The 14,270-nt window shown below is 35.9% G+C and overlaps 2 protein-coding genes across 2 annotated transcripts; one reads left to right on the top strand and one right to left on the bottom strand.

The window, feature by feature from the left end:
• The first annotated feature begins 9,355 nt into the window (after positions 1 to 9,355).
• On the top strand, positions 9,356 to 11,074 carry LOC120137047 (transcription factor ILR3-like). The gene is made up of 5 exons (XM_039152918.1): positions 9,356 to 9,503; positions 10,021 to 10,083; positions 10,190 to 10,267; positions 10,345 to 10,507; positions 10,642 to 11,074. Exons 3-5 carry the CDS (start codon positions 10,191 to 10,193, stop codon positions 10,906 to 10,908), a joined length of 507 nt encoding a protein of 168 aa, XP_039008849.1. The 5' UTR covers positions 9,356 to 9,503; positions 10,021 to 10,083; position 10,190; the 3' UTR covers positions 10,909 to 11,074.
• A 230-nt stretch (positions 11,075 to 11,304) lies between these two features.
• On the bottom strand, positions 11,305 to 13,504 carry LOC120137046 (sulfite exporter TauE/SafE family protein 5-like). Its single transcript, XM_039152917.1, has 3 exons — positions 12,580 to 13,504; positions 11,951 to 12,085; positions 11,305 to 11,864 (listed from the first exon to the last, which is right to left on the bottom strand). The coding sequence occupies exons 1-3, from the start codon at positions 13,381 to 13,383 to the stop codon at positions 11,691 to 11,693; spliced, it is 1,113 nt and encodes a 370-aa protein (XP_039008848.1). The 5' UTR covers positions 13,384 to 13,504; the 3' UTR covers positions 11,305 to 11,690.
• Positions 13,505 to 14,270: the final 766 nt, after the last annotated feature.

Genomic DNA, 14,270 nt, shown 5'->3' with positions numbered 1-14,270 from the left:
TTCGCAAGATGCCATTGGCATCTTCTGCCGCAGGTCGTGTAGCTTCACCACCACAGAAAACTTCCCAAAGGTCCTGACCTTGTAAGTAGGACTCCATACATGGTGCCCCATATGTTGTAGTTTTTGTTGTTGAGCTTTTTTATTCCTCCAACTACTTGAAGGTCACTCATCGTAGCAGCAAGACTTTGACTACACCGAACAAACTTGAGTAACAAACGTGCATAGTACTAAATTACTCTAAATAAAAATAAAGTCCACAAATTTTGTAATAACCCCGACAATAATCTCAAGAAATCTTTTCTAATGTGGAAAATCAGTTAAAGTTGCAGCCACAGAGCATACTCAAAATTTCAAAAGACCTTATAACTTGGCTCTGATATCAATTATTGAGTAAAATTTAGAGTATACAACTTTAAACTTACTAATATTGGACTTAAACAAGTAAACAAATTACTTATATTATACATACAATAAAAGACACAACAACACTTTCCAAAGACCACTCACAATTTGAAGAGAAATAAACACTCAAATATTTTTGGAGGTTGCCTAACCCAAATGCAAGTGAGGGTATTTATAGTCCTCACCATGCAATCTACACCATACAAATATTAAATTGAGAAATAATCCTAGCCATACATTATTACCACACTCTACACACTTCTACTAAAAAATCTACTTTCTATATCCTTATACAATTTTCTCTTAAAAATATTTTCCTTCCATATTTGTTGAGAATCTTCCATTGTCTTGCCTTTAGATAAAATGGATTGGGTTTTTATTTACCTTGAGCTTCAAATAGGTTGGGTTTTTTAATAGGCTAGGGTTGATTTTCAACATATTCAACAAACTTAAAAAATCATAGAGTAATGTGGAGTAAATTTAGATATCTTACTGGAAACTGAAAACAAACACATGCATCGACGACACGTGATCAGATCCACACCGAATTTCATAGCAAAAAAACAGGTTCAGAATTGTTTTTGTTTTCTTCTATGGTAAGGGAGTCAACAAGAGGAAACTTATGTAAATACAATAAAAGAATAATGGCTATTATGATAAAAGCCACACCGCTTGTTACAAGTTGAAAATATGGAGATTGAAAAGTCTATAGTAATTTTAGAGGGTTCCTATTGTCCTTATTTCGAGATTCCTCTTACAGTTTTGATGAAGATAATGTGGGCCTGTCATAGTCCATAGTCTAAAGGACATTTCCCTTGTTGCAACAAGCAAAGCATGAAAAGATGAAGATAATGTGGTCCTGTCATAGTCCATAGTCTAAAGGACATTTTAGAGGGTTCCTATTGTCCTTTCATTCGAGGTTCCTCTTACAGTTTTGATGAAGATATTGTGGGCCTGTCATAGTCCATAGTCGAAAGGACATTTCTCTTGTTGCAACAAGCAAAGCATGAAAAGAGGATTGATCAAGGAAGTGAAAGAGAAGGAAGGAAAAGATGGAGACACGCACAAGAGCAGCACAACATGTCTAGAGTTGTGAAGATTGACTCTCTTGAATCTTGAGACCTGTATTTTAACCAGGCTACAAATCAAGGCTGCCCAGTAAGCAATTCGATTCTTCATGTTTCATGTTTCGTGTTTAAATTTCTCGTGTTAATTTTCGCTTTTCTGGATATGTTATAGATTGGTGTACATTGTACGGTTTCATGGTGTATTCCCTCAGTAGCCTTGAACCCCTTCTTTGAACAACTGGCCTTAACTTTCCAAGATGTCACCTTTGATGTTGATGATGTTAAGGTAACAACTCTATTATCTCTTGATACATACAAATGCTGATAGACAAATTATTTTGTAACTATTGCTTGATTTGATGAAGATGTACTAGAATGATTAAGTGATGTTAACATACCTTGTGCTAAACCCTGCTCAAGCCAAGAGTACCATTTCGAATTTCTGCACATGTTTGAATTCTGTTGGTGCAAAAATCCAGACAATATAATTATTTTGGATGAAAGTGGATTATTCAGGTCAGGAAGCGGATGAAGATCTAGGCAATGCCAACATTCTTACTGAATAGGGAAGGAAGTAGCTGGTTGGTGCAAATCAAGAAAAGATTCACGGTTTTATGCAATCCAATATGTTGTTGCAGTATCCATGCTTTTGATATTTATATGTGTTTGAACGTGGGTGTTTGTATTTTGTGTGTCTCATTCCATTTTTATGGTAAACTACACTCGTGGTCCTTTTATTTCATTTTTCCTAATTTTGACCGCTCAACTTTTAGAAGTTATATTTTGATCACTTTTGTTATAGATTTATCATAAAATTATTATTAAAATATTAATTCTTTTTATGAAACTTAATAAAAATGGTTAATTTATAATTTCACCCCTAATTCTTAGAGAAAATAAAAATATGAATTTAATACTTTTTATAATATTTTAACAATAATTTTAAAATTAATTTTGATTTATGGTTTTCCTATTTTTATCTCTTTTTCCTTAGTCATCGTAGTCTATTTTCTTCTTCATCTCTGTCATCGGTGATGGGCCTTAGTGCTGATCGCCGATCGTCGATATTCATCGTTTTTCCTTTGTCTTGTTATAGTGTATATTTATTTTTATTTTTAATAATTTTGTTTTTATGACATATTTTTTTTTTCTGTATGACATGTTTTTGTTTGTTTGACCGTTATTTTTATTTATCTTTTTTAGGGTTGGATTTGACATCGTCACAACTTATTAAGATTACGTTTTATTTATTATCATGCTGATCTTCTCAGCTTTGGACCCTAGATTGGATATTGGTATGTGATTTGCGTTTTTGATAGTATATTCATGTTGTTGAATTTTGATTTACGATTTGTAAGTAACCTTTCAATAGTTTCGTTTCCTTTTGTGGTTCGTTTATCGATGTGGTTAGATTTTTTCGTATCTATATTTTATTCGAGTTTATTTGGTTGGGTTTTTAACCTTTTTCCTTGTGATCTTAAATGACTAATTTTCTCGTGTTTAGAAAAATACTTTTATTATGTGTTTAGTTTAGGATTATATCATATACTTCATTATAATTTGAATATTTTATATTTTTAATAAAATTAAAATATGAAAAAAATTCTCCCTCAAAATAAAAGCCCTAAAAGCAATCTTTGGTTCCACATGTATGCCTTCTCCCATGATTGGTGTTTTCTCACTCCAGATATGCCCACCAGAATCGGCCTTGCTACAGATTTGATTTCAGGCATTAAATTAGAACCTAATGTTATGACTTTGTAAAACTGCTTGAATAAAGAAGTGAATTGAAGCATCATAGACTATATTTGATAGAATTTCAACATTTTTTGAGGCAATGAATATCCTTATAAATGCTTTGAAATGTATACAGGTGTTGTCAGGTTTCATTAGATATGTGAAGTTGTTGCAGAATACGACTATCGGATAGAGCAAAATCGCAAATGATAATTTGAGAAAATAAATATGAAGATAAAGAATACACAAATTTTACGTGAAAACCCCCTAAATAATATAGGGTAAAAACCACAGGCAAAGATAGAAGAATTTCACTATGAGAAAATAGGAATTACAACTTCTCTCGATCTAACAAGGAGAAAACAATAACAATTCTCTCTTGATAAAAAGGAGAAAACAACTCTCAATAAAACTCTCTAAATTCTCTAGTATTGGGAAAAATCTAGAATGATTTGGGATGATTTTGAAGCTAAATGGGTTATGGTATTTACAATTGAAGCTTAATGACTAATCTTATAAATACCCTAAAGTACAGGGACTAAATGATCAATTTTCCCATTCCACTTTTCAACCAAATCATGCTACCAACTTTTAACTAAAATGTGTTGCCAATTTGGACCACCAAATTTACTTACTTTGCAGCTGCCAAATTTTGACTTAGACTTTCAATAATATCTCACTTGAAGATTTGATTGGAATAATCATATCTTCACACCATTCTTTTTACCTTGTACCTTCATGTTGCTTATGTTTCTGATAGGCAATAAGAGGATCGACACCAAGTAAATTTATCAGCATTGATTACCTTCGTCATGAAATCTGCTATGTTGTCTTTGGTATGGATTTTCTGCATATCTACCATTCATTCATCCACCTTTTTATGAATGAAGTGGTATTGAACTCGTATGTGTTTTGTTCTTGAATGAAATGCTGGATTCCTTGCTAGATGCAAGGCGCTTTGACTGTCACAAAATAGATAGGTATACTCTTGATTGTGCCTAAGCTCCTCCAATAGCATCTTCAACCAAATTCCTTCTTTAGTGGCTTGTGTAGCTACTACATATTCTGCCTATGTTGTGGATGTAGCCACAACTGACTGCAATTTTGAAACCTAACTTACAGCTCCACCAGCACTTTTGAACATATATCCTATAGTAGATTTGTTTTTATCCAAATCCCCTGTATAGTCAGAATCAACATATCCATTGATAAGTAAGTTTGATCATCCGTAACATAATGCAACATCTGAGGTCCCTTTGATGTATCTCAAAATCCACTTTACTGTATTCCAATGCTTCTTACCTGGATTCACCATGTACCGACTAACCACTCCCACTACTTATGCAATGTCTGGTCTTGTGTATATCATACCGAACATTAAACTTCCCACTGCCAATGCATACGGCACTTGAGACATCTACTTCTTTTTGTTCTTCACTGCTAGGACTCATATTGGAGGATAATTTGAAGTTAATAAGAAGATGGGTAAAAATTGGCTTACAATCTTGCATGTTGAATCGTGACAAGATCTTCTTTAAGTAATTCTTTTGTGAAAGACAAATCTTCTTATTACTTATGTCTCGGTGAATTTGCATCCCCAGAATCTTGTTTGTTGATCCTAAGTCCTTCCTTTCAAATTCCCTAGCTAGTTGTGGCTTTAATTCTTCAATATGATCTTTGTTGGGTCCTGCAACCAATATGTCATCTACATACAACAACAATATAACAAAATCATTATCACCAAACCTCTTGAAATAAGCACAAGGTTATGCATTAAGTCTGTTGTATCCAAGACACATAATGAAGGAATCAAATCTCTTATACCAACACTTTGTCACCTTCTTTAGACCTTACATAGATTTGTTCAACCTGCAAACCAAGTTCTTCTTTTCTTTTTCTTCAAAACCTTCAGGCTAGAGCATGCAATTCTCTTCTTCAAGATTTCCATGAAGAAAATTTGTTTTAACATCTAGTTGTAAATTCAATGTAGCATACATTTCCAAGACTACTCGATCTGTTGTTAGTTGAACCACAGGAGAAAAGATTTCATTTAAAACAATACCTTACTTTTGAGCATATCCTTTGACCACCAGTCTTGCACGATACCTCTCCACTTGATTGTTACCATTTCGCTTGATTTTGAAGACCCATTTGTTACCAATTAGCTTCCTTCATTGTGGTAGTGGCATAATGTCACATGTATTATTTTTATGAAGGGCTTCAATTTCTTGTTGCATTGCCATCATCCACAATGAAGCATCTGAGCTGTTTATTACCTCCTGGTATATTGATGGCTCACCGTCCTCTGTTAAAAGACAGTATACAATATTTCTTTCTATAACATAATCTGAGTGCCAATTGGGATGTCTTTTCATACGATCTGATTTACGAGTTTTTGGAGCTTCAGATCTCTCTATTCTTGTTCATCATATGCTGGTTCTTCTTCAGAAGAATCTCCTTGTTCGAACTTCTTTTCCACATGTATCTGTGTAGTCTCTGACTTTTCATTACTACTATCTTCTTCTTTTCTTTGTAGTTTATCTTCTATAAAGATAACATCCCTTTTGATGATCACTTTACGGGCAGTGGGATCCCACAAGCGATATCCCTTTACTCCATCAGCATACCCCAAGAATTTGCATTTCCTGGATTTTGGATCCAACTTTGAAATTTCTTGGGAGTTGTACATCACGTACACAATACTTCTAAATACATGGAGGCTTGAATAATCAGCTGGTTTACCAGTCCACATCTCCGTTGGTGTCTTCAGCTCTATTGCAGTTGATAGAGCTCAATCACCAAATAACAAGCGATATTGACTGCTTCTGCCCAAAATGATTTTTCTAGACCTACAACCCTCAATATTGCTCTTGTTCTTTCTAACAAGGTTCTGTTCATCCACTCTGCCACTCCATTTTGTTGAGGAGTGTTCGCCACTATGAACTGTCTTTTGATGCATTCTTTCCTGTAAAATTCATCAAATTCTTCAGTTGTGTATTCTCATCCATTATCTGTTCGGAAACACTTGATCTTATTTCCAGAATCAAGTTTCACCCGTGCTTTGAAGTTTTTGAAAGTTGAAAACCCATCTGACTTCTTCTTAATAGGATACACCCAACATCTTCTGGAGTAGTCATCAATAAATGAGACAAAGTACTTTGCTCTGCCTAGGGATGTAACTGGTGCTTGCCATATGTCAAAATGAACCAATTCTATAACACTTTTGCCTTTAGAATTTGACGTGTTGAATTTCAACCGGTGTTGCTTACTTGTTATACAATGCTCACACAAAGTAAATGATACCTTTGTTAAGCCTGGAAGTAGCTTTTGCTCCACAAGGACTTTCATTCCTTTTTCTGACATGTATCCAAGTTTCTGATATCATAGCATTGCAGAATCTGAACTACATGAGGCAATAGAGGCTTCTGCTTCTAGCAAAGTCTCTCCCTTCAGCATGTACAAGTTTCTTGTTATCTTTTCGCCTTTCATCACCACAAGCGCTCTACGAAACACCTTCATGATTTCTTTCCGTGTTTCAATCTTGCTTGCATTATTATCCAACAATCCATAGGATAATAAGTTTTTCTTCAGGCCTTTCACGTGCCGCACATCTCGAACAACTTTAATTGTTCCATCATACATCTTCAATTTGACGGTTCCAACGCCAACGATCTCTAAGGCATGATGATTGCAACTATACACAGATCCTCATGAGATATGTTCATAATGATGGAACCATTCTCTTCTAGAGGTCATGTGATATGTTTCTCCTGAATTAATGAACCATATATCTGCAAATCTTTTTCTACCTTCCACAGTGATGCTTCACAACATAGAACATCTCCATCATCTAAAGTGTTTGCGGTATTGCCTTGTGGATTGAAGTTTTTATCTAGACTCCAACAATCATTCTTCAAGTTTCTTTCCAAAGTTGTAGCACTTTAAATTCTTCTTGCTTCTCGACTTTGATCTACCATTTTGTGACTGCTGCTTTGGTCACGTTCTGTTGATCTCCCTTTCACCGTTGTCAGCGTTTCTGCTTATTGCATATTTACTTGTCTGTCTTCCTTGTTCTTGCGCCTATTTTCTTCTTGTAGAACAGCAGTTGTAACGTCATCGAAGACTAGACTGGTGACATTACTGTTTTCCAAGTTGATGATGAGTTGATCATGCGAATCAGGTAGACTTTGAAGTAGAAGTTCAACACATTCTTGTTCTCCTACTGTATAGCTTAAGGATGTAAGCTGAGAAAATAAAGTGTTCAATGTGTTTAAATGCTCCGTCACTAAAGTAGATCCTGGCATCCGGAGAGTGTACAATTTCCTCTTAAGAAAAATTTTATTGTGCAACGATGTGGCCTCGTACAGTTTGGTGAGATGATCCCATATCTCCTTAGCTGTCTTCTTCTCCTCAATGCTTGACAATACTTTATCTGCTAATGCTAGATGAAAGTTTTCCGTAGCATTCCCGTCTATCTCGTTCTATTTGCTATCATCTGTGAAATCTACCGACCTTTCATTGATAGTCGCTAGACAACTTTCTTTCCTCAGGATGACATTCATCTTCAATTTCCACAATGAGAAATTTCTCCCATTGAACTTTTCAATATCAAATTTCGTTTACATAGCTTCTATTACATATAGCTCTCACTAATTCACTATCATGAACAGTTCTTTGGAACCTTCAAAGAATGAGTAATAACTTCTTACTTTCTTATATTGGAGGATCGACCTTTTGGTGGCAACCACATAGACAATAAGTAGATATTACACACTCAAATCTGACTCTGATACTAATTGTTGAGGAATACAACTATCGGATAGAGAAAAATCGCAACTGATAATTTGATAAAATAAAGATGAAGATAAAGAAGACACAAATTTTACGTGAAAAACCCCTAAATAATATAGGGTAAAACCACAGGCAAAGATAGAAGAATTTCACTATGAGAAAATAGAAATTACAACTTCTCTCGATCTAACAAGGAGAAAACAATAACAATTCTCTCTTGATAAAAAGAAGAAAACAATTCTCAAGAAAACTCTCTAAATTCTTTAGTATTGGGAGAAAACTAGAATGATTTGGGATGGTTTTGAAGCTAAATGGATTAGGGTATTTATAATTAAAGCTTAAGGACTAATCTTATAAATATCCTAAAGTATAGGAACTAGATGAGCAATTTTCTCATTCTACTTTTCAACCAAATCATGCTACCAACTTTCAACTAAAATACGCTGCCAATTTGGACCACCGAATTCACTCACTTTGCAGCTGCCAAATTTTGACTTGGATTTTCAACAATTGGAGCATCATAGACTATATTTGATGGAATTTCAACATTTTTTGAGGCAATGAATATCCTCATAAATGCTTTGAAAGGTATGCAGATTCTGACGGGTTTCATTAGATATTTGGAGTTGTTCATTTAATTCCTCTTGAGTTATTTAGATTTTTTGTTTTTACCTGTTATGACTGTAGCTCATGCAAGAACCACGTGGTTATCATGTTAATGAAATTCCGACAATATTCTTGTCAATCCTGATAATGAATTAAAACATCTTGAGAAGGGGAATAATATAGTTTGAATTTACGTGACCCAATAACGAATTTTGGGTGATAAGAAACAGAAAAACTAAAGAGTTGTATGCTAAATCTATGGAGTATTTTCCAATAAAATATACATCATGTTTACATATATGAAAAAAAGATTTAGTGATCTAATTATAATAAGTTAATAATAGAAGTGGTAAAAACATTTAGTTTTGAAATTCAGTGATCAAAAGTAAGGAATATGGTAATTTATGTCCCAATTTTAGAAAGGTTTGTTGTTTATTGCGTAGCCGAAACCGAAAGAGTGTAGGAATCTAGTCTCGTATTTTGCGCACTCGAAGTGGAACTGAAAAGAATCGATTTGAAAAAGGTCAGAAAAGAAATGTGGACTTTGTGTGTGCAATGATAGATGAATCCATTTCGATTCTCCCAAGAAAATATTCCCCACCATCACAATCTTCCCGCTCGAAATTTCTCCAAATCAACCAAATTCACTCGTTTCATATCTCTGTTTTCTTTACTTTTGCACACACAAATTAACCATCTTCCGCTTCTCTGACATAACTGAAGCCTTGCCCGGAAAATGATATCCCGGCGGCAATCACGTGCTGAGGATCTGGTTTCCCTTGAAAATCCCGACGCCTGAATTTTTTATGATTACGGTTTATCAGAGGACATTCCTGTCCCTGGTGGCGATCTTCACTCACTTGACCCCTCAGTCCCAATCTGGTCCTCTACTCCTCTCAGGTTCCTCTTTCTTCATTGCTTATGAATTCTAAGTTGGTACGGAATTCAATGGTAGATGTAAATCTCATGTTTGATAAGCTGAACTTCCAAGTCGGCTGAAGTTCTAAGTAGGGGTGTATTCGGTCGGTTCAGTTTTTACTAAAAATTAAACCGAATCGAAATAAACGGTTTTTTAAAATTTAAACCAAAATCGAATGGTTAAAAAATCGAATTATGTGAAATCGATTTTTTCGGTTCGGTTGGATAATGCAATTTTTTTCGGTTCGGTTCAGTTTGTCGGTTTTTCAATTAAAAAATCACTCGAAGCTATAAATTCAAAAAAAATTATCTATTCGGTTCAATATGGAACAAGTGGATTCCATATGAAAAACCTGAACCGAACCAAATCAATAGAATTAATTCTTTAAATCAACCCGAAACCAAACCGTTTAAAGATAAACCCGCAACCATGGTCCCAGCTGCTCCTTTAAGCTAGGCCATGTTAATTGCTCATTAACCTTTCTTAATATATCTGCAGTGTTGAATTTACTGATTTGTTTGGGAATTCAGACAATCTTAATGGGACAGGCTCCCGAAAACGGTACGCAGCTACTTAAGCATTACTTTTTTTTTTTGTATTCGATTTCTCTATTTCCATACTGCAGTTTCTTGTTTGCTTTAGAAATCTCTTCACTATTATATCTCAGGATGAGGTCTGGATCATGCGGTGCATCTGGGTCAAAAGCTTGCAGAGAAAAGATGCGAAGGGATAAGCTAAATGAAAGGCATGCTTTTGTTGTCCCTTATTTCTCTCACTTAACTCACTTTGCCTCCTCTGATGTTTGTATTTCAACGTCTCAAGGTTCCTAGAATTGGGTTCTATTCTAGATCCTGGAAGGTCTTCCAAAATGGAGAAGGCTGTAATATTGGTTGACGCAGTTAGGATGCTTACTCAGTTGCGGGATGAAGCCCAGAAACTGAGGGAATCAAATGAGAGTCTGCTGGAGAAGATTAATGAACTTAAGGTGAGAGCTTGTGAGTTGGGACAAGTGTTGCATGTTAAAAAATTTACTTGATGCATCAGTATTGCTTAAAATTTACAGGTGGTTTGAATGTTTTATTGTTTCTTGGTTATGCTGAGTGGAGTTCTCTTTTGTAGGCTGAAAAGAATGAACTTCGCGATGAGAAGCAGAGGCTAAAGGCCGAGAAAGATGATCTCGAGCGGCAAGTAAAGGCATTAGGTTCTCAGCCAGGATTTGTCCCTCAAGCTCCTGCTATTCCAACTCCATTTTCTACCCCAAACCAAGTTGTTGGTGCCAAGCTGGTGCCATTCGTTGGCTATCCCGGAGTTTCCATGTGGCAATTCTTGCCTCCTGCTGCTGTTGATACATCACAGGATCATATTCTCCGCCCTCCTGTCGCATAAGCTGGCAGCCTGTTATTTTGAGGTTGCCTTCCTTGGCACAAAGAATCATTGTTCATAATTATATTTGCAATCGATGCTTCTCATTTTAGCCTCTACTTTTTAGTTTTTTACTCCCCTTCTTTGAAAGAGTATGAGAAGTGAGAACTGAAACCAATGTTTGAAGCTACATTGATTTACTCAGACAACTTCCGATTTATTTACGACTAAACTTTGGTCAACTATTGTTGCCAAATATTTGAACCTAGGTATCCTAAAAGTTGGAAAGGATTGATTACAAATGAGTTAAGCAGCTTGTGTTTACTGAAATCAAGTAAAATCAGCTTAGTTGCTGCAATCATTGATAGCATCAGTCATTTGATGACGTCGGCTTCTGATATTCCTTGAAAAAGTTTACTCTTAAACAAAGTTCACAAATTTTGATTTTAACAAGGTAGTTTGAATCCCATATAATTTCCTGATGAGTAGTCGTCCCAAACATCAAGAGCTCCATAGCTAGTCATCAAAATGGCACTCAGAGCCATCACTACACCAACCGAGAACACGATTAGGGAAGCCCTTCCGAGCCGTTTTATGGTCTTCTGCACCACCACCAATCCAAGAAGCGATGCGACAAAACAAATGACGGAGAACACAAGGGCAGTGCCAATGTGGTCCATGCCCAACAATAAGTACTGGAATGCTGACATTGTGGATGAGAAGAAAACCATGAAAGAACAAGTAGCTGCAGTTACCTGTAGCAAATGGCTAAAATCATTGGTTTTTGGCTTTTGTCATAGATAAGACTATGTAACTCTATAATGGTTAAAACTGGGACAAGTGACCGGCATACTTGCCTCAGGGGCTAGACCAACTTGAAGTAGAAGCGGGCTTATAAGCATTCCCCCTCCAATTCCAAAAAGACCACCCAAGCCTCCAGCCATTAGAGCCATTAAGGGGAAAATTAGCTTCTTAACCCCCTTCACAAATAAAGGAGAAAAAAGGGTTAATTTTTAATTAGGTCTGAAGCAGGAAGCTAATTTTGTAAATAGATTTTGTTAAGCACCTGCTTATTTGGAGCTTGGCATGCAATGGGCTCTTGTTTACGAAGGATCCATGCAGTAAAAGTTAAGGCGAGAGGGATTTGAAACAGTGAGAGAGCCCAATATTCTATTCCACAAGGCTTCAGTGGTATGACACCCTGCATGTTTCTTGAATAGTTATAAACATTGAAGATAATAGATATCCTCGTCATTCCATGCAATTCAAATTATTTAATAATACCGAAAATCCTCTTATTCTAATTTTATAAAATTAACGCATGGAACTTTTTCAAGAATATTCACTGCATAATTAATACAAAAAGTGGGATGATAATCTCAAAGCTACTGTCCAGGTAAGTCCAAAACAAGGCAGCTTTCACTTTGCTTCTTTATTTTTATTTTATTGGGGTGTGGCCGTGTGGGTTTGCAGTAAAGTGAAAAATAAAAAGGTGAAAAAAGACACTGGCCTATACATTACTCAATCCTGGACCATCTTCGGTTCTACCTAATTAAATTCATTTCAGATTAACACTAAGATAATCATTTAAATCCGGGTATTACAAGAGAAAGACGTACTGAAAATGAAACTGTCCAAAAGGCATGCAAAATGTATTCCAAAGAAAGATCAGGCAACCTGACAAGAAAACGTTACCTGCCCATAGCGACTCCCACGAAGGAGATTGATGATAAAGAAGGAAAACCAGATCATAATCAAGAGCACCATCTTCCATGGAAACCTATGACTTTCTTTCCTTTCCATGGAAACCAAAGGTTCTTCTAGACTCTTAGCTTCCCCACTTTCACCATTTTCCAAGTTGCCATACCCGTTTCTAGTTCCTAGATGTCGACCCGATTCCAGTTTCCAAAACTCGACCCCGGTACTACAAGTCTTAATCGTAGACCAAACAAGAAAAATGGCAAACATAATGGTGATCAGCCACTCTGGTAACACAAGGTTGCAGACTACTCCCACACTTACGCCTAATAACATGCATGGCTCCGACAAAAGTGCTATATCATAGTCAATCAACGTCTTACCCCCCGACTTGGCGCTTTTGGCTAGCAAGTTATACATAACATTCGCAATCGATCCTCCCGTGACCATTAAAGCCGAGAAACTCGTGGCGGTTTTGAGGTCTACACAACCTAGAATCGTGAGAATGGGAATGAACAACCCTCCACCACCGACACCTCCCGCACTGGATATGGAGGCAGCCATGAAGCTCAACACTCCTGCTACCACTGAAGAGGTTGATAACTTCATGTTTCCATGTGATTTCGACATCTGATGGGTACTTCTTCTCCATTGGAGAGTTCTGTTGATGAAGCTATCGATTGTGGGGTTATCTACAATGGGTTGCGTTTGTGTTGTTGCATGGGATTGGCTTTGGGTGGTGAGGAGGATGAAAATTGTAAGGGTGAGAGAAATCCATCTTAGCAAACTCTGATTCTTCATTTTTGCTAGTGGGTGATGTTGGTGTCGAAAGAAGAGTCCTATGAAACGTTCTTATACCAGGATGAGAATCGCATGGCAGTTTGTGGGGGACGGGAAAAGAACAAGGTAAAAAGCACAGGAAGTTTCCCTTCCCATAAAATAATGGCAGAAATCTCTGATGTATATTTTAACTGAAATTGAAACAAGACAAAAGAAAAATAAAACAGTTATGGCACTGGTAGGTTATATCCGCTTGTGGTTTAATACACAAAGTATGGTCCTAGTGGCTCATTCTTTTTTCAAAATTTCAATAATAATTAAGGCTAAATTCACAAAAATGCACTAATAATATGTATTAGAATGGTGCATTCTCTTAATCTTATTTATACGTGTAGTGAGTAGTGATCAGGATGGATCTAGGCGGGGATAGGTGGAGGCGGTCATCCCCTTAAAAATTTAAAATTATCATATATTTTTTAATTTTTATGTATTTTCTAGTTAAAATTTGTTTTTGTCCCCTAAAATTTTATAAATTCAAGTTCGCCCCTAATATAAAATCTTGCAACATCCCCTAGTAGTGACCGTGGATAAGGAATTCAGGTACAAAGAGACCTTGCAATTGCTTCTGAACAAGTGGATGCTGATATGGAGATGTTAATTATTTAGAAACTAGTATTTTTGGGTTATATCTATCTCAATTGCATCTAGATAATGTATTAAATCTCTTTATATTGTATATAATTAAGTTCTTGTTTGTATTTTGTTGTGCATGAGGTATTGCTGTCAAGTTGAAGGTACCATACAAAATGAAAGCATAAGAGATCTTTTATTTGGATATGGATGAGACGAAAGAAAAATGTCACTTTCATTTTAGGCTAATCAGGCTCGAGATTTATAATGTTAAAGCC

Source organism: Hibiscus syriacus, unplaced genomic scaffold (genome assembly GCF_006381635.1).
Source record: "Hibiscus syriacus cultivar Baekdansim isolate YM2019G1 unplaced genomic scaffold, ASM638163v2 tig00110647_pilon, whole genome shotgun sequence".
Classification (NCBI taxonomy): domain Eukaryota; kingdom Viridiplantae; phylum Streptophyta; class Magnoliopsida; order Malvales; family Malvaceae; genus Hibiscus; species Hibiscus syriacus.
This window is presented reverse-complemented; position numbering and strand designations above follow the sequence as displayed.

Bases quoted from the DNA above. Each gene is read 5' to 3' on its own strand.
- LOC120137047 (XM_039152918.1), top strand. From the start codon at position 10,191: ATGAGGTCTGGATCATGCGGTGCATCTGGGTCAAAAGCTTGCAGAGAA. The intron at 10,268-10,344 runs GCATGCTTTTGT...CAACGTCTCAAG, and splicing joins AGGGATAAGCTAAATGAAAG to GTTCCTAGAATTGGGTTCTA. The intron at 10,508-10,641 runs GTGAGAGCTTGT...TCTCTTTTGTAG, and splicing joins AGAAGATTAATGAACTTAAG to GCTGAAAAGAATGAACTTCG.
- LOC120137046 (XM_039152917.1), bottom strand. From the start codon at position 13,383: ATGAAGAATCAGAGTTTGCTAAGATGGATTTCTCTCACCCTTACAATT. The intron at 12,086-12,579 runs GTAACGTTTTCT...AGAAACATGCAG, and splicing joins GTGGGAGTCGCTATGGGCAG to GGTGTCATACCACTGAAGCC. The intron at 11,865-11,950 runs GTGCTTAACAAA...TTATTTGTGAAG, and splicing joins GCCAAGCTCCAAATAAGCAG to GGGGTTAAGAAGCTAATTTT.